Consider the following 22,212-nt stretch of genomic DNA (forward strand, 5'->3'; position numbering starts at 1 on the left):
CATCAAGATATACTTACTAGGAAAAAATAATTTAATAATTTTGGGCAAATAATTTTAAAATCTGCTTTAAATTATTTGTATATTATACTTTATTACATTAATATTTTTATAATAAATGATAATAAAAATCTTAATCATAATAATAAAAATAAAAATGAGAGGAATATAATATTTTTTTCGGCAATTTTTATAAGAATTTAACAGAGCCTTAAAAATAACTTAAAATGATTTTAAATAGTATGTTATCATCAATTATAATTGTTTTATATAATAAATGTTAAAAATAAATTTAATGGCAAAACACTAACAACCAAAATATGTTATATTATTATTTTTTATACATGCATAAATAATATTCTAAAATTAAAAACTCTTCTTTATATGAATATACGTCATATAAAAATATCTTTATAACAAATTATAAAAATAAACTAAAAAGTAACGAAAGTACATTAGATTTTTTAGAATTATAAAAATATTTTTATTATACATATTGGTTAAAAACTTATAAGCCATAAAATAAATACAAAGGGAATGGAATATTTTTTTTTTGTAATTTTCACAACACCAAAAAATTCATCTTTAGATAAATTTACTTTAATACACAAATATTGTTAAATAATCTTATATTTTTTGCAGTTATTTTTAAGGCTCATTTTCATTTCCAAATATCCATAATTTTAATCCTTAAGCCGCGACTCAATTTTTAATAAAATACATATATTATAATAATTTATAAAAAATATGTTTATAATAAATGATATAAATAAATTTAAAAGCAATATGAAAATATATTTATAACAAATAATAAGAATTAACTTACAAAAAAATTGCAGCCGTAAATTAAAATTAAAATAAATACATATTGTATATAATATTATACTTGTTGACAAAAATATTTTTATAATGAATAATATCTTGATATCTTAATACCAAATAATAAAAATAAACATTTTGTTTTAAATATTTTGCCAGCAAATTTCATTACATTTTTTTTAAATAGAATAATTAATAAAATTTATAGATATAAAATCAAATTAAAATTAATACTCATTACATATAACACTCAATATTTTTTTATGATTAATGCTAATAAAAAAACTTATAACCAAACAATAAAATCAAATGTAAAAAGTATTTTTTTTCCGAAATTTTTATTACAATTTATTTAATTTTAACTTTAGAAAATTATAAACAAAAAATACACATTAGATTTAATAATAAATTACAATACTAAGTATATTTTTATAATAAATAATATTAAAAAATAATTTTATTATCGATTATATAAAATTAATAATAATAATTTATGGTTAAAAAAATTATTTTATATATCTTATATAATACATAAAAATCGCTTTTTCTAAAAATTTAAATTTAAATTCTATTCTAAAAATAAAAATTAAAAAAAATCACATAATATAACCAATATTTAAAAAAATTGACAAAGCTAAATAGATTTTAAAACAAAATTTATTGTCTCTAAAAAAATTACTTGTTGAAATAAATCTTAAAAGTGTCTTTTTGTGGCGAAATATCTTTAGTCTAAACCTAAACCCAAATAGTTAATTAATTTATTTAACGTCTTTTTAAAATTTTAAAACCATAAAAATGTACAATTTTATAAAAATAATACATTTTACCTACTTTAGTTAAAATTATTTTACAATAATAAAATCAGAAATAATACTAATAACCTTAGAAAAATGTATCTATGAAAAAAAATCAACTGTTCATTATGATGCCCAAACCGATGTAATCTTGAGAATGCGGAACACGCGATAATTAGTATTATTATTAGCAATACTTCTTTTATATTAACCATAAAGATCAATTCATGTCAGTTTAATATGTTATTCAGTTTTTTTACAAATACACATCAAATCAAATTAAACTCACCTTTCTCCTAAAAATGTAATTTTTAAATAGCTTAGCTAGATAATAAGATAATTATAATTGCATAAATTTATTATAATATATTAAATAACATAAGATATTGAATCGATCAATATATTAGTTTAACAACAAAATAGGTTCAAGATAAAATATGCAGTGTTGTTACAATACCTACCCTTAGAACGAAAGTATTTTCGATTATCTGTCATTATCGATTGATGACACGCACACTTGTGTAAATAACACACACGTGCTGGCATAAACGCCCTTATATTTGTATTGTTTACATCGGAGCTGTAAATATGCATAGTGTAGGCAATTTGTGTAATTGCTATTTACTTATTGACCTCGGCACGTAAGCTGACCTGTACCTGTGTATGTGTGTCAATATCTTATATACAGGGTGTTTCATAAATACCGTAAAATGCGTATTGTCATTCAGTAAAAATCGCCTTTTTTATGTTATGACCGATTTTTCATCTCAAACCTTTTTACTGGCGTAATCAATTTTCTCGCGAGATTCGTATAGTTTAGAGTCCAGTACATACATCCGCGATGAGTTTCCGCTCACGGAAGTTTTCAAATTATCAATGTTGTGTGTGTGTATGTGTGTCGGTAGAGCATATTTCGTACACACTCACTTGTCTGCCATTAAACGCCTAGCACGGATGATAAATTTTGCGATGGTATCGCAAGTTTTTCATTGTTTCGTTGCTCGTTAATCAAGCGGGTTAAGTTGTAGGGCGTTAGCGATCGCAACCCTACTCCCTGACCCTATTTCCTTTCATTTTTTACACACATTATTTTTCAATACCTGAAAAATCAACTAATCGACCGCGCGATGAATGAACAAATTCTTCGGCTCAGCTAAGCAATGTTCTAAATGCAAAAAAAATAAAGACGTTGGCTTAACATTTGAAAGCTACAGTATCAACTACCCCATTATCTGATACGGCTTCCTAAGATTGTCATATGATAATTAAACTATATTATATGCTAAAATTCATAAAATAGCGGACTACTAAAAATGTGAAAAAACTTTTTACTTGTTGAATCAATTAGACTCCTTAGCTATTATTTATTTAAGATATATACCGTACCCTTTGCAGATGTTGGGACCACTACCTGACAATATAACACGTTAACTAATGTTTATAATTAACTATAATATGTTTAAAAATTGTTTTTTTTTTAAAAAAAACATGTTTGAGTCCATTTTGTATCCCGTCACCATATATCGACCTTCCTACGCACATTTATCAATCCGTAACTTATCTTAAATATCTTAAAAACTTAGCGACTAATATTTGCCCCTGAAATTGTCTCTATCAGTGACTATCATAAATTAAATAATTATTCCTAATGAAAAAATATTTTTTCATACATTTGACGATTCAAACTAAGCTTTTTAAACGAACTTCGTGTCTATATTTATATTTAAAATTTACTTCCCATTTTAATATTATTCGTTAAATTTGAAATGCGCACGTGCGCTCGCTTCTATTTGCGAGTTATAGTGTTACGCCTCTAATTTTACATCCTTCCGTTCCAGCGACTTAAATTTAATTTTTTATGATTTCCCTTCAATTTAATATATAAATACATAAAATATATATGTGATTATAATGAAATAAAAAAATATTCAATAAATATAAAAAGTTAAAACTGATGATTATATTCAATCTGTTATAACCCGCTGTTGACTGATGATTATGTTGCATTTAAATATTTTTTTAAAACACATTTAGTGCTAAGTTTTTTTTTGCAATTATAGCTTTTATTTTTACCGCAAATAATATATAAATATGTAGTTAAATAAATTGTATTATTAACATATATATATAGTTTATATATTTATTATTAACATATATATATATATATATATATATATATATATATATATATATATATATATATATATTGTCTAATTTAAATAAATAAATTATAATAATTATAACTATGTAGTAATAGTATTTTTAAATATTCGAAACACGATGCTAAATAAATATTTATGTTTTGTTGTGTCATTGTCGTCACAAACAGTACTGCAATAATACGAGCCTATGACTTTCAGGTATTATTCACAGACTTATACCACTTGCTTATATATTATATTCAATATATAAATCACCTATATACCAGTATTTTAAAATAAAGTATAGAACATTAATGCACGCCCTTTATATTACAATTGACTTGGAGTGATACCTACAATTGTTTATTTAATAAAAGTAATCCAATAAGTGCAGTGCCACCACAAACAGTACTGCACTCAATTCCGTGAAACTACACTGTTTAGAAATTGTAAATGCTTCATACAGGATTCTAAAAAATGTATTTTATGCATTAATCACTATGTATATCCAATGTATAATCAATTTGTCTTAGGTTAAAACTTAGCTACCTAATTATATATTATTTAATATTTTACGAGCATTAGTTAAAAAGATATAGGCATTCAAAATGTGACCTGTTTTCGCTGCATCCTTACCAAGCACAGGGAAATATGCCTGAGTGTTTCCCCCTTAACTATACATAATTGTTCTGCCACTGCCGTCGCTTTTGTCTCTTGGTTGAACTCTCATAACAAAACATGTCGAATATATTCTTTGGCTACGTTCATTTTCAACCCTCGCATAAATTTAAATAAGCTTGAAACTTGCTATGTAATTAATAATCTTCAGCACAAGTTGTTTTATGTGTAGTGACGGAGATATAACTGTTTAAAACATGCTCCTTTACAAAAATGCTATTTTGCTGGAATCTTGTTGTGAAATGAAATATTACTATTAATATAAATACATAAATATTGACAAAAAATTACTATATAATAATAATAATTTTAAATGCTTTTGTTAAATATTTATATTTTAATTGATAAATATAAATTTTATGGGGATTTTTTAATCCATGCTTTACAGTTCTCTGACTAAAAGTACCTTCACAAAGTCCCAAATTAATATTTCTCATGACCTGCGCCGCAATGTGTTTCAGTTTGCACGCGTACAAAAACGGATATTGCACTAAAATGTATTTTATACAAAAAAAATTATACTATGACTGTGTGAATATTTATTTGTGGATTTTCTCTAATTGTGTTTCTCAATCTTTTTTAAACGAGAGATGGAGAGCTTTCACATGGCTCATTTTCTAGGTTAAAAACGCCAAAAATATTTTTCTGACCAACGCTTTACAGTTTTCTGTAACAGTACCTTTGCCAAATACCAAATTGATATTTCGCATGATAAATATATAAAAATACAATAATTATTTTAATTTCTATTAATGTATTCAAAATATAAAGCTGCTACAATCATTAGATATATAAACGTTTTCGATCTTATACCTATATTTATAACAAAAAAATTAAAAGTGTTTTAATAATCTGTGTGTGTGTGTTTTACCTGTAACATACAAATGTTACATTTATGGCTCAGATTATAGTAATTCATAACATAAGCATAAGCTTTTTTAATATTTTAAACATAAAGGTGTTCAATTATAGTTATTATTTTATTGCACACATTTTTTTACTAAGGTGAACAGACGTTCTCCTTTTACGCTTCCGCGCTGCTCACTTCCAAGGTTAATATCACCAACTTCTTTGATTAAAAGTACCTTCGTCAAATACCAAATTGATATTTCTCGAGGCCTGCGCAGCAGTGTGTTTCAGTTTGAATTTGTACGAAAAATAGCTGTAACAATGTTTCTCAATCGTTTTTAATTTATAATATTAAATTATTTAATCAGGCTCATTTTCATGGTAAACAACGCCAGAAAAATTCTGATTAATTAAATTGTTATTTCTCAAGATCTGCACCGCGATCAATGTTTCAGTTTAAAAGCGTAATTTTCGCGAAAATATTTAGTACAAGAACCCAACACAAAATATAGTTTTTTACTATAAACGTATTAGGTTATTTTTCCGGAAGTTAAAGAGTCAGTAACAATATAAAGTAAGATGAGGTGCAATAAAATGCGAAATTAGTAGTATTATAAATGTTAAAATCAGAGACGGGACGTACCTATACGCGAACAAGGTATGCTATAAATATGTAGGTGTGTGTATAAATATATTCACACCCCCTGTTGTAGGGCAAATATAAAACGAACTACACCCCTCTAACAGCCACTTCCCACACCTCTACTCGCTCGTTCCACTCGTTTCCCGTTTTTCAGCTGCGCGAGGAAAGCTCCCGAACTCATAAAAACAATAATTACACTTTCTGGCATAAAAAATACTTTTTATTTATTACTCGGAATGAAACCCGGCTACGTTATTACTATGTATGCCAAATAAATAAACAGGAAACACACACACACCTACGCGCGGAATATAAAAATATGCAGCGTATTTTTACGACTGACTAATCAATAAATGCTTAAGTTATTTTCTTTATTGTCGTTAACGATACAGGCGTAAAAGTCAACGGGAAACCGCTACAATGTATCTGCCACCCCCGAGAAAACTCATTGCGATGTAGCGCGTTGTAGTAAATCAAGTTTGAGGAAAGCGACGAAGAAAATGTTTGCGATTAAATATTTCCGTCGTCGTTTTTCTCAAATTTGTGACGTAAGATAAGATTGTGACTTCGTCTCGACATTAAGAGGCGCAAAATTGAATCGAAAGCGATGTAATCAGATATTCTGAGTAGATAAGATCGATTCAAGTGTTAACATAGGTTGATAATATTAAACATGTGCCAATGATTAAAGTATTCTCAATCGTTAAATTCGACTAAATTGTAATTCATGTGACTCTAAATGAGTGTGTGTGTTTTAAGAATATTGAAACAGACAATCACAGTTCCAAATCGTAAAATCAGATATCTTATCAGCACCTTTTCACAGTTTTATTTAAACATCTGCATCTCTAGCAACTGTCTGAGGCTACAAATGAGATCTGAGTAGAGCATCCAAATACCCACCGAATATCGTTGCCCGGAAGGGTTTAACTAAATCGGTTTTGCAAAATAGAAAAAAAAAAAAATTCTAATTTTATATGCAGTTTATGTATTATATATTTTAAACTCTCTTCTGTAGATTTTTGATGATGCTGTGTAACTTATATTTATAAATAACGGTGAGAGTCGACTATGTATAGAAAACCTCCATCGATTGTGCAACGGATGCTACGTCAGTGTAGTATATTGTTGCAGTACTGCAGTCGAAAGTATGAAATGTGGGAGAACAATCGATTGTAAACGAATAGACATAATCCGATTTCATAACCACACATATAGCGACCTTAAACCTATTGTTTTGTCCGACCCCACCGAATGCATCCCTCAAAGGGATCACCCGCGTGCTGCATTAATACGATTATTGCAACCGACGACATTGTTCTATCCAATGGCGTGACTGTCAAACAGTTCACTGGACTTTGCGGCTAAAGATTAGAAATCATTGTTGTGATATAACTTACACTACGCAGACTCACAATTACCTCGGCTCGTCGAGATGCACAGCTTTGTTTCATACTTGCGAATCTCGATAACAGCTTTAATGGAAAATCTCTATTGATCAAAGGCAAGGGAGAATTTCCAGTAGCGTTCAAAAATAATCATCGTATATAACTAAAAATATGTTATACTTTTGAATGAACTATAATAAAATAAACTTTGAAATTAATTAATAAATCTAAAACTATTTTGTAATTGTATACAACTACTAATAAACAGTAATCCATCCTTTAAATATTGCTTAAAAACGGAAAAGCATAACATTTATGTTAGCTGTTTGAGTCGTGCGATTTATTTATTTTCCAAAGATATTTAATTAAGGTCTATTCCAGTGCCATTCCAAGCATTTATCTCCACATTCTCCTTATATTCTGAAATATTTAAGCTTTATTTTATTATTATTGCTATTTTGATAAAAAAAAAGACATGGTGTTGTAGCAGTCCAAATTTGAACCCACTTTTCTATGGCAAGGATATAAAAATGCCAGGACAATTTTATAATTGCGATTTTTCGCTGCGAGCTTTAAAGTACCCTAGAGCAGCGGTCGTCCATTTTTCGGACCTATATATAACTTTTTTTTTAAATATTAAATAAAAAACCGATAAATGCAGAACTGAGTCGTTGATTTTGAAAGTGCGGCAAGTGTATGTTATCGTTGGATAATTAATGGTTTGTTTTTGAACTGATTTAAAAATATTAGTAAGCAATAATAGATTTATTTTATATTGTAAATATTATAGGGGCGCTTAAGAATTTTGTTATAAAAATTCAATGCTTAGTCGTTGAAACGAAGCAAATACCGACCATATTGCGTTTGTATGGAGGGCCGATCGTCTTATAATACTAAACTTGTTTCGAAGCAAAAAACTATTTTTATGAGATATAATATTTTTTAGTCAATATCATAAGGGTTATCGAGAGCTTTTTTTTGTATCAAAAATTCAAGTCTTAATCTTTGAAACGAACGAAATAACAGTCGCATAAAAGCTCGTATAGGGGTCCGATCAATTTAATATAAAACTTTTTTTACATATTTTATTTCGATGCAAATTTAGCTTCTAAACATTTTTGTCAGGCACACTTTTTATAGAATTTCATCCGACGAAGTTTTTAAATTTGCCGCCATTTTGAAAAAAAATTTTATACCAAATATTAAGGGGATACTTATGAATTCTATACGGTAACAAAAATTCTTTAAGCTTTAATTAAATTGCAAGTCTCATAAAAGCTTGTATGGGGGTCCGATCAATCTAATATACAGCTTGTTTTGAAGCAAAAAACTATTTTTTTATATTTTATTTCGATACGTAGTTGAGTGTCGTTTTATTTTCCCAACAAACAGCAGTATGCTGGGAAAGCTCTTCAATGGTTGAAATAAAGTCGTTTTATACAACCATTTTATATATTTTTGTATTCATGGTACCCTGGACGAAATTTACAGAGCGCAATCCATAAGTTGTCATGCACCCCCGGATCATCACATAGGGTTAGTGCTCGATGAATCAATTAATGCATACGGGACGCTTTTTTACGGCGCACAGTCGCTTACCATCTACTCCAAACAGATTAAATTTGGATTCGTCGGAGAAAGCCACTCTTCTCTAATCTTCGACGGTCCAATGGCGATGAGCTTTTGCCCATTAAATGCGATTCTTTTTCATTTTTTTCAGTAAATAGTGTTTTTTGCTGGGTTTCGCGTTCTAAATCCAGCATCAACCAAACGTCTATTCACTGTCTGTCTCGAAATATTCGAGCTTAAAGTCGATTGCAATTATGTTTGTATTGCAGCAGAAGTTTTGAATCGATATTTTTTATGATATACTTTATTTTGCGGTCTTTTCGAGCAGACGTCATACGCTTCCTTGCACCCTCTCTAGAATTCCTGTTTCGCGATATTTTTTAATAAAGTTTTGAATAGCAGAACCACTAAACCCCACTTTTCGCGCTATCTCTAGAATTGAAACATTTTCTTCGAGATATGCTATTATTTTTAATTTTAGCGTGATCCACGTTTGTTTAGATCTCTCAATGATTTTGGGTTTGTCTTTACATAACCGAGGCTAACGTGCAACTGAGGAGGCTTTACAAATTAAAATATTCTGCAAATTATTATCACAGATGATCATAAAAAAATACTGCCTATGAAACTTTCAATACAAGATTAGTACAAAAACTCGTCAAAATAGTCTCAATTATATAGAGGAAAATGCAGTCATGCAAACCTATTCAAAGATTCTCAAAAGATTTTCTAAACTACATTTGTCATAAGGTTATGAAAAATAACCATTATGAGTTGCTAATACGTTTTTTAAATATAAATTTATTTATACATAGTGCAGGTAGTGAGTCACGTAATTCTGAGTGAAAAGGCGAATCTTTTTTCGTTTACGGTTCCCTTAGCCATATATAAAACTTGTCATAAATGCTTTATTGTAATTGTATTATAGCTTTAATTGACTGAAAATTAGGGTGCAATTAAAATACATAATTAAACTTATATATTACTTTTGTTATCATACGACGTGAAAATTATATTCTGTCGTCCCTATTTCGTCTGGGTGGCTCTCACCCTCTAATAATGACCCAAAATGAAAAACGACACCCTGCTGTCTTTTAAATCAATTTTCGGACAATTATCGATGATCGAATATCTAATTTAGTTAGCAGGACCAATTTGCTTCTAGATATAATATATCCGACATTAATCCGACAGGATTGTCCCTCAAGGTATTCCACGCCATAATTTATAACTGGCAAAACAATATTTTAAAAAAATACTTCAGTATTATACAAATATATTATTTTTTAATTGTGTTCAAAATATACATACATCACTGTGCAAAAGTGTGACACAACTGTGATTTAATCTCTTTTGTCTATATATAAAAGTAATAAAGAGATGTTCGGATGACATCTCAATAAAGACATGTAATATATTTATTTATTTATTATTTATTGTAAATCATTGTCGCATAACAGATAGTATCTCAATGAGTTATAATGATTTTATTTTTAATTATTCCTCCGTGAGTTTATGTAAATATAAGTAAACATAATCTGCGATGATCGATCGGAATTATACATTTATATTAATCAGTAAAACTGGCTCATGAGAATCGAACTTAGGTTTTTCAGGTATTAATTACCGATTTGTGTTTCTTTGTTAAATGGATGTGTTAGAATATGGCTTGTGCTCTCTTTTATATGTGAACATCAATGAAGAATTGTTTTTAACAGTTGACAGTTTAATTTATTAATAATAATTATATCAACAGTGTAAACATAATCAAAAACTACTAATTCTCTAGTGTGACATCAGACTAGAATCAGTGACATTAATTATATGGCAAAACCTAGCTCGATTTTATTTTAATTATTCCTCCATGAAATTAAGAAAAATTATGAAAACCTTATCTGGCAATTTCGATCGGAATTTTAATTATAAAATAATCACTAATTGCAATCTCCCAGATACGATTTAATGTTACTCTTTCATGTATCAATCAATGACTTACGCCTCTAGTCAGATTTCCGGGGCCTGTTCTCCTTGGGGGGGCCCGGCTCTGAAAAAAATCATAACAAAAATATATTTATAAAAAAAGTAAAAACTGAACTAAACTGCAGTGTTTTGAGATGTATGTACTGATGTATATCAGGTATAAGTTCCTTCAGTCTTTTTAATTCATACCAGAAATAATAGGAGCAGAACATTGCCTTCAAAAGAGCTCACATTCTCAATAAACATTATTATTCAATGGGACAGATTGTAGTTTTTTGACGCGGCTTCGTTTGTGTTGAAATTTCTTTGCAAATTATTTTTTACTTTATTGCTTTTGGAACGTTTAAAAATATTAGACATGAGAGGAAACATTCAAGGAATTTAAATTAGTAGCAGTAAATTTAGGTATTCGATCTGAATTTTCAGATCGAATACCTCAGGAATAAGCAAATAAATAGCAAAAAATCAACAACAGCACCAGCTGAAATATATAAATTTAATGTTTTTATAGATTTTATTATCGGTAATTTGACAACTGGATATATTGGAGCAAAATAAATTCAGTTTCATGTGATTATTGCTAAAATAAAATCTATAAAAAACAATCTCGAAAATATTTTTTTAAATATGTCATTTCAGTGAAATCATATCTGAATACATTTTAGCAATAGAAATATCTTTTTACCAGTGAAAATATAAATGATATGGCAGGTACTAGTCAAATTATATGATTTCAACTTTTCTATATGTAGTAATATATATATTTACATACTTATCATTATTTATTTACATCCGATGTATAAATGTTACAGTGAATGTGTATTTTTTGGTAAAGTTATATTTTCACTAGTGAAGTCCAAATACAGTTTCACTAGTATATATATATATTTCTACTAGCGAAAATATAATTTAACTGATATGCGCTAATATGCTGCTCTAAAATGTCTATGAAACTCAATTTTACAGTTGCGAAACGTCCATTTGCTGTTCAAACCCAAACCTAACCTAATGACAATTTTAAAACTAATTACAGTTTTAGAACTTTTATTAGGTCAAGTCCAAAATACAAATAAGTACAGACAAATATCGCATCTCACGTATTGCTCTATAGTTTGTCTGCATTTCGATATTACACTAGGTTTTAAAATTATGGTAGCTATCCTTACCGATATTACTATAGACTTCTAATAGAGGGCTGATCAAAGTATATTCAATAGAAGAGCGATTGGATACAATTGTACATATACTCAATATATAAAACAGTAAATTTGAAGTATATATACTGTTTTTTTGTATCGTGAGAGATTTACATATACTATTATGCTATGAGTTACTGAAAAATGAAGTTAGACTACATTTTTCAGAGTAACTAATCACATAGTTCTCACTCTATGGTTCGCTGAAAGAGCATATTTAAACCTTGCGTTAAGTTTGAGCTATTTTGTTTGTGCAGGCCCAACTAGACAAGGGCGGAGCCTTGACGGCGGGCCATCTTTTTAGTGCGCACTTACATCGGCTAATATTAAACTATCACTCTCCGTGTGCCGGGTTTCTCATAACTATTTTTTTTTTAGGTGTATTTGACTTTTTTTATCTTGTTTTAAAATGCGGCTTGCCGTTTATTCAAACTACAATATCAATGTTAGAGAACAGAACATATATAATAAAATGCAATAAATTGAAAAAAAAATATTGATAAAACGATTTTACTACTAAGTGATTCATAGTTTACCACGTTATGTTATAGATTTATATACAAGGCGCGCAGTGCCATTGAGCTATTTGAAATGTGAAAATAACCCAAAAATCGTTTGCATTCTGATTGAACCTTTAATCAGCTCGAAATAGAAAACACCCTCGTGTGGTAAGTGGGGGATTATTTGCGGTTCGTGGGTTTGTTTTGGTTCGGGGCACGACAAACTTGGGTGTCGGTTGAGCGTTGACCCTACAACGGGGGCACCGAGGGGTCCAGACGCGCGTGGGATGCTGCAGCTGTTTATTGCTTCACAACTTTGTCGTATGGCTGTTTATTGACCTATGATACGACGTTAGTACGGGTACAGGATGGTCATATAAGCGCCATTGAAAAATCTAGGTCATAGCTTTTTAAAGAGCCGTAGTAAAATAATTTTCAAAAGACTATCATCTCTTTCGTTCGGCAACATCCAGGCATTTCCTTACATCTTTTAATATGTCGCGCAATATAAAAGAGCTCCTTATATAATATTTATAGCGCAGTACATAAACAAAACAACAGCTTCGTGCGTGGTCCTATTTGACACATGTCTATCGAGATTTAACATGCTTATATAATTTGTGAAACACTGCTCTATATTATATTATAGGCTATGACGAACAACTTTCATCGATGTTACACACATCACTCCCTCCACCCCCACCCCCACCCCCTCACCCCACCGTCTTGCCCTCTTACCCAACTTTATCTGAAATACTTTGTCCAAACATACCGAAGCGTACCCCCGCCGGTAAGGAGTTGGGTACACAGCACGCGGTGCAACGCGCTAAATCCTCGCGGATTACAAACATTATACAATAGCTGCGGAATATTACAATTCATTGTTTCCCCTGTGTTACACAAAAGGAAAGGGTCGCTATTTACCACCACCCCTTAGAGCCTCCGAAGCCCGGGCGCGCCGCTCCGCCGCCCGCTAACGTCTTGTCATAATACCTTCTTTAATGTTTTTATATTTGCACAACGCGTGGGGATTTCATAGTTCGATACTTAAAACGTCAGTTTAGAATCGTATATATGTATATTTAAAAAAATAAAAATATAAGCTGTAGTTAATTGCAAATTTCACCACCCTTATAGTGACGCTCTTGTCGATTTTTTATTATTTAAAACACTTTGCAAGAAAATAAATTTTTATTTGCGAAAAAGTATTTTTTAATAAATTAATAAATATATTTCATAATAAAAGTATTTTGATATTATTATGATTTACGTTAAATACTACAGATTATATAATTGAAATGAATTCGTCTGGATCTCTGAATGCATCTATTTTAATAATCGACACTTGAGATCAAAGCTGCAAAATGCAGCTGGTAAATATATAAAATAATGAATTGATTCGCATAAAGTAAATCTATATGCTAAAATATTGTTTAGGACTTTTGCACTAGTGAGAAACAGTCTGTCCCTATCAACTAGTAGATAGTTTCATGCAATCGTAACGCTACATATATTTGTTCATGCGACTCTGAATATTACTTTGGAATTTTAGTTCTCAATCAGCGATTTTTTATAGCAAATATTTTTTTGTTGGTGTATAAGCTCTTTTGAAGTTGCAAATGCGACGGATATTTTAAGCTACTACTATCCTTTTGCGTAGTGGGCTTGATTAGTACAACATATTGGTATGAATAAAGTATAACAAAAAGCATTCTAAATGCACTTTTGTGGCGATCATTTGTAACGCCACACAAAAATTTTGGCTCTGAGAAATCCCTTCCCTCCAATAGATGTTACTGACTGTAATTTCTGAATATAGGAATTATTAACAGTAATTAAGTACAAAGAAAACTAAATGATAAAATTCAATCCGTGATTACAAAATTATTTTTGTGGCGACCATTATTACCGCCGCATAAAAATTTAGTTACGATATACAAATCTAAGAAGTTTTACTTATGAGAAAACCCTTCCCTTCGCTTTTTGACTGTAATTTCTGAGTATAAAGTGCAACAAAAATAGAATATCAAAATTGAACTTGTGATTCTAAATGCATTTTTCCAGCGACAATTTCTAACGCCACATATAATATCCAAATAAGTTTGAGCAATCCGCCAGACATCACTAACTGTGATTTCTGAACATAGAAACCATATACAATGCAACGAAAACTGAATATTAAAATTTAACTAGTCATTATAAAAGCATATCATTTGTAACGCCACATATGGTATGTCATCCAAATCTAAGATATTTTGCTTCTGAAAAACCTCTTTCGTTTTTTAGATGTCACTGACTGTGATTTCTGAGCGAAAATTAATAATAAAATTTAACCAGTCATTATAAAAGCACTTATCAGGCTACCATTATAATGCCACATATAAAATTAGGTATGTCATTCAAATCTAAGAATTTTGGTTCTGAGAAACCCCTTTCCTCTGCTAGATATCACTGACTGTGATTTTTCAATATAGGAACTAAATATAGTGCAACGAAGCACGATTTTAAAAGCACTTTTGTATACACCTAAATTAAGGTGTGCCATTTAAATCTAAGAAGTTTTTAGAAACCCTTTCCCTACGCTAGATGTCAGATTAGAGCCATTAAGTAATGAGTGTTTAAATCGTGAATCAGTATCTGAATAAAAAATTTAAATTACAGCAGAATATTTCATCTAAAAAATAATCATTTTTGAAATAAATATGCCAATATTTTTTTTTAAATGCTATAAAATAGATTTTTTATATACCATATTTTTTTATTCATTTATTGTAACAGGACAGGTGTAAACCCAATGTGTTACAACAGGATAAATCCCGTACCAACTGTGTGAGTCAATCAGACATAATGAATATTTATATTTATTTTTAGATTATTTTTAGATTAAATTAAGACCATCGTGGCCTAACAGGTTACCCCAATGCGCCACGATGGTCGATTAATTATTATGGTCGATAAGTAATTATAATGTATATCATATTTTTTAATCAATAGATGCTACGGTTTTTTTATAAATAAAAATCGCGGACTATCGCTTACCAATCTAGACCTTACGTACTACGCTATTCCTCCCTTAAAATAATTCAATACAGTGTTGGCCTGTAAATTTATTATTCGCGCCAAGGGCGTGCCAAAATATTTATTGTCTAGCTTAATTGCTCAAAATAAACCGAAATATGATTGATCAAAGCTTTTAATGGACACATAAATGGGACTGCTTTTTAGAAGAATTGTATATATTTATTTTAAAAACGCGCTTCAACCTTCTTTTTACATATACACTTCTATTAATATATTATAGTAGCACTTTGCGTTTAAGATTCAAAGAAACTTTTTTCGTTAAAAATAATATTCAAGGTTTTCATTTGACTTGCTTTCTTTATATGAACGTTTTATCAGAATTGCCAAGATCTAAATTTTTACTAAATTTTTTCTGTTTTATAACTCAAAAATTCTGTCCGAACCTTCCATTGGTAAACTTACTTGTGCTCAGCAAATCTTGATCTAAAGCACAAAATTATAAGGTCTTGTTCGGTGAAAACAAATTTGTTAATTAAAACGAATAATATAGTTATCTCTGTAGGTGAACAGTTTTATGAGTACCTATTTAAAAGACACTATATTGTGGATAACGTAGAATATAAAAAAATGAATGAATACATTTTCAATAGACAAATTCTCATGATATCTATCATAATATGTATATATTTCAACGGTTTATGCTGAAATCGATATGGCTTAATCAAATTTGTTTCGAAAGTGTCTGCAAGTTCCGCAGACTTAATAGCTGTTAAAAGTTTTAAACACTTATTTTCTTACTTTAGTAATTGCACTTGGATTTAAGTTTTAAGTTCGATGGTGTAATTTGATTTCTAGTTCGCCGAATTCTCTAATAAACAACCATCAAGTCTGCACGCCATACAGCAATCTCGAAATGAAAACTAATAACTGCCTTTATTATATTATATACATATACACATAGTATACACGTAATATGTTAATATATAAATACACGTTGCGCTCTGTGTACAACGTTTGTTTTACGACCCAGCACTTCTCAACATGTTCTGACACTTTGAAACTTTGTATCGAACATCCCAGCGTTGTATAATTTGAAATATACTGGAATACCATAGCCATTGTTTTCGTAGACAATAAAAATATATATGTATGTTTTGTCAAATGTTGAATGGATTAAAAATCTGCATCCTAATGCAATGACAAAAAAAAATTTGTTTGCTGTAACTAAATTTCAGATAGAAATGAATGAAGTTGGAATGATATTTTTATTTTTCAATGGTAGTGGATATATTTTTTTTTAATAAAATGTTTTTTTTTTTAGTTAAAATATTGTAAAAATAAAATAGAGATTAAAGTGTATTTTACAAAATTTCATGGCAAAATAGGAAAATATTTTGACAATACATCTTCTTTTTAGTATAACGGCTTATATCCGTTCTTAAATTAATCGCGGACATACAGACATACTACACAACAATTATATATATTTATAATATATGATTTACTTGTTAATTTAAAAATCTAGCTAATCTTTAAAAAAATCGATAAAGTCCAGTTTCACTTTCGTTAGATGCCAAATGCTGTCCAAGCCTTCCAGTCGAATTCCAACTTGTTTGTAACGTAATTCATATGAGCCTTTTGTTGTAGGATCAACAATTGTATTTGCATCGCTTCAAAGCGTGGCCGGTGAATGACTGCGATTTGGCAGACATGTCGAGGCCATACAAGGTAAATTATGCATCTTAAAACTCACCCAAAACGCCTGGACTTGTCCTCTAAACCATTGGCACTAAAAACCCATAACCCCTACCCTTAATTGTCGTGTTTATGTGTGTTATTCTAACTGTGAACTACTCGATTTTAATTGTTTGCTAGTCCTTGGATTTGTCATTTGTCTAAAAATGCTCAACGTGTTTGTATATGTTATTCTTAACCTGAATGTCTATGTGTATCATAACAATCAAAAATGTTATTTACTTGCTAAAAAATTGGACTTTGGCAAGTAAATGCTCTCTGATAGCTGTGTGGCTCTTACGAAATTATTCGATTGGAGCCGATGGGGCGTAAATCTAATTAGCACAAAATATTTAGATCTAGTTACAAGTCATTCATATTATTGTAAGTCATTAGTGTTTTTGTGTTTCGTATATTAAATATTCTGAAATGTACCGACATTGATTTTTATAAATAAATTTAAAAATAGCGTTGAATTTCTTAAAATAGTATTTTTCCCACATAGATAAGCATCGATTTTTATCATGTTATATTTGCTTTTATAAATATTAATATACACTTTTATGATTGATTATGATACGTAGTATAAACGCCGATTTAATTAATTAAAACTGATTCACATATATGGCGTGAATTAGTTGACATGTCAGAAAGAACAGATTTAAAATTACAAATATCAATTTTTATATTTTTAATTTTTCACAAAAAAATATATAATTTAATTTAATTAAATTAATATTTTTTTATGATACGTAGTAAATATTTAATTCATTAAAAATTAACATACTAATAAACATCTATCGTGAGCGTGAATAAGTTGATAAGTCAAAAATATAAAATTTTTAGGATACAATTTTATTATTTTAAATTTTGTTAAAAATGTATTTATTACATTGTTTACAATAATATTTTTTCTTTATATAAAATTGATAAATAATTAATATACATTTTTATGATTATGATACGTAGTATATATTAAATTCATTAATAGCTTACATACTAATGCACATAATTATAGAAGGGAGGGTGAGAATAAGTAAACAAGTCAAAAATATATTTTTTTAGATAAATTAACTAGAGTAATATATTATATAAAATTACAAGTATCAATATAAATATTTTTTTATTTTCAACAGAAAAAATCAACACTTTGATTTTATGACTCTGTTTTAAGTATACCGAAAATAAGGTTGTTTTTAATAGTATTTATTACACAAAGATCAGATGACTAGATTTATATATAAAAATGATAATAAGTGTATTTTATATAATATAACTTAAATAAAAAATATTTTTGTATTGATTTTTTAAGATTCTTAAAAATACGATCTACGTTATATAAAAACAAAAATATCTAATCAAAATATATTTTTATATATAAACCAAGTTATTTTATATTGGTAGCAAAAATCTTATATGTTAAACTATTTAATAGTGATTTTATTAATTTAATAAAAATAGCCTTTTCTAATTTATAAATATATACAAAACTCAAAATACTTGTGTTAAAATCATACATAAAAGTGATCATTTAATATTTTTTAAATAAAATCTGCAATAATTATACTTATGAATCGAACTTATTGTTATGGCAAAATCATATAACAGTGTTCCCCATAATTGACTAGTGTCTCTAATTTGTGCATTTCTCGAGTTTTCAATCAAATATAGGATATTACAATACCCGGTCTCCTAGCATTTTATCGCTCATGTTATGGCACGTATCTTAGTAGCAAATTTGTCACTAAAAACTAATAAGCCACACTGTTTTTTTCAGTAGCTATCGACAAAATTCCAATATTTTTTTGTGTTTTTGTCATGAAAAGTTTCTCGTTAACAACATCCCTCGTCTAGAAAGTAGCGGATTATTACGAAATGATTGGATTTTATCCACGGGTAGTCAATTTATACAATCATGTTCTGAAATTCATGCATACGTTCTTCTCGCTTGCTTCATGCATTACACATATACGGTAGCGACCGCCGGATATTGCAATTTAATCGGGAACGAACGGCGATTCTTATAAGCGGCGGCGAAGAGTCGTCGTAATAAACTTTAAAAGTCAACTTGAATCAGGGGTGTAGAATCTAAAGCGGCAGTATTTTTAAATTTTTTTGGTACATGCTAATTCCATAATCACTCTTGACAACTTTAGTGTACCAACAAAATGGTTTTCATCCGTGTCGTTCCAAGATTACTAAGCGGCAAAGTGTACTGAATAAAACCAAATAAATTCTTTCGAAGTTATTAAATTGTCTATTGATGTTACTCACAATGTGCTCAACACTGTAACTGTTCTCGCCGAAGGCTTGATATAATGGATTATTTTATTATTTTACTATCGGTAAATAGCGTTATTTAATTAGTTATTAAACGAGCTACCCATATTTGACTTTAATTTCATTTTTGCAAAAAAAAACGTCCTAAACTTTACAAGTTGTAAATATCAGTCTGGTTATGACATATAACGCAGCAGAATGCGAAGCAATGGGAGCACCGCATACGATCATATCTTGCAACTCCTCAACACAGCGTGTCCATACTTTTGAACAAAACGAGATAGCCAGACACAATTAATTTTTCGAAAATAGTTGCAGCTGTGCTAATTTTTTATTAGTCGTGTACTTTTTTAATAAAAAGATGGGCTTCCAAAAAAACGATTTTCAGTATTTTTGCAAATCAAAAACCGGTTAACCGGTTTTAACCGTCCTCAAAAAATTAAGATATTTTGTATGTTTAATTTTTTTATTTTAAAAAATATTTTATTACTTAAATAATGAAATTCACAAAAAATATTTGCATTAAATTTGAGAAAAATACAAATGGATTATTATCTTATATATTGTCAAAATTTAAAGGAAATATATTTAAAATATCAAAAATACAAATCTGTGGCGGATTTTTTAATTTGAAAAGCACTACTCCAACATAATTGAAAGTGACTTGTTGTATTATTTATTAGCTTACTACCTATCAGATTTTGGCCAAACTTTTTACAAAATAAAGATGAGCTGAAAAAACCCTTTTTGAAACGATTTTTCTGAGAAACGGCAATCTTATCGCTGTCGCTTTGCTTAAAAATTTATTCTGAATTATTTATAATTTTTGAGAAATTATTGTTCTCTATTTAATTTATCTAAAAATAATCATAAAAAAACAATTAGCTAAGTAGAAAAAGACGGTTTTATTTTTTTTTCAAAAATGAACGAAAAACCGGTTAATCGGTTTAGAAGCCCTAAAGCTAAGATAAACTGTCGAGCGCAAACACACAAGAAAGAACATACAAACATATATTATATTTTTACACAAAACGAATAACGCATTAAATAAATAATATAATATGTACATCCGTCGAAAAGTTTGAATTGGGTCATATTTTTATATCAAATAAGGAAATTGCAATTTGCGCGTCAGGAAACCGACGGAATTTATTCTACTTGCTATTTTATAACTCGTTTAGCTCAATTTGTATATTTGTAGGTATGTTTTAGAATTGAATATACATCTTTAACAAATAAAACAAATAAAAATCAGACTATAATAATTATAAAACCGCAACTCGCACTCACTAAGTTGTGTTTGTGTTCGTTAACCGAATAGCATATGCTATTTATTTACAATCTGAACTTGGCACAAATAAAAGGGATATATATGTACATACGTCTGGCGCTCCGTTTGGAATTCATTAATACAAGTAGCAACTAATTCACGTTAAACAATGGTCTCTCTCTCTCTCTCTCTCTCGGTAAACACAAAATGCATGTGGTTTTCAAACTGTCGAACGACACTTGTGACTCAAATTGTTTCAGCGAAGTAATAATGGTTTCATCTGACCGAACAATGATTTAATACAATACAGGTTGTAAATGAACATCCATATTAGGGTTCTCAATTATTCAGAGTTTCCAACTATTCGTAATTTTTTTAATATTTATTAAACTAATAAGTGAAAAAAATCAATCAATTGCCTGTTAAATATTATTTAATTTAAAAATATATTAAGTACTTTGGTAACTGTTAAACTTTTTAAATTTTATAAAATATGCATAATACAATGCTGTGCAAATCACTGATTAATGAGGGCTTCAAAAAGTCAGCGTTAAATTTATTATTACATACTTTTCATTCAGCGACGTCATTTCAGATCAGTTGAGATTGAATTAATTCAGGAAAATTTATGGAACGTTTTAAACACCTAGTTTTATCGAATTTATTTTTATATACAATAGCTAATAATGTTTGGAATATCGGTAATTATTTTGAGTGAATTTGCATATAAATTAATTAATTAGAAATAAATTAATCGCGATCGAATTATTGAAGTGATTGAAATAAAATGTTTACGTCTTGAAACAACAAATAAAAAACGTAGCACATCTGTTTTTGAGATAAGTGTGAAACGATTATAAAGAATAGGACTTTCCAAAATTTTTTTTTCGTTCAACAGATGAATTCTGTGAATTTCGGTCATAGTAGATATGGCCTATTCATACATTTTTTTCGGTAAACTATAATAAAAAGTGGGTTTTTCCAACATTTTTTTGTTCAACGAACGAATTCTGCGAATTTCGGTCATAGTATATACAGTTTTTCGATTGTTTGTTTTTTTTTTGTTTCATTCTAAGATTTTTTTCAAATTATATATACATATAGCGGTTAAAAAAATAAATAAATACCCCAAATCAGACATATTTTATTATATTCTTGCGCTTGTCCTACACTTCTTCCATTATCCAGTGTGTTCTATGTTGCGTTTTGGAGTACACGTGCTTCGCTAAATATTTTTTTTAATTTGTTCAAGAAATATTAAAATATTCACATTAATACAATTGCATAGTCTTATTATAAATTTCTTACGCGATGTTATCTGGAACATATCTACCGCGTAAATTGAGGGAAGAG

The 22,212-nt window shown here is 29.0% G+C and overlaps 1 protein-coding gene across 1 annotated transcript in view; it reads left to right on the plus strand.

Annotated features, from left to right (window-relative positions):
- Nucleotides 1-22,212, plus strand: part of LOC148234676 (protein bric-a-brac 1-like) — a 257,669-nt gene that overhangs the window by 183,149 nt on the left and 52,308 nt on the right. The window contains exon 2 of the mRNA XM_088185659.1: nucleotides 17,223-17,303. Coding sequence (XP_088041785.1) covers nucleotides 17,223-17,303 — 81 coding nt within the window. The remainder of the gene's footprint in view (nucleotides 1-17,222; nucleotides 17,304-22,212) is intronic.

The sequence above is a fragment of the Plectrocnemia conspersa genome, unplaced genomic scaffold, assembly GCF_051122295.1.
Source record: "Plectrocnemia conspersa isolate PC_06_02 unplaced genomic scaffold, ASM5112229v1 ptg000005l, whole genome shotgun sequence".
Lineage (NCBI taxonomy): Eukaryota > Metazoa > Arthropoda > Insecta > Trichoptera > Polycentropodidae > Plectrocnemia > Plectrocnemia conspersa.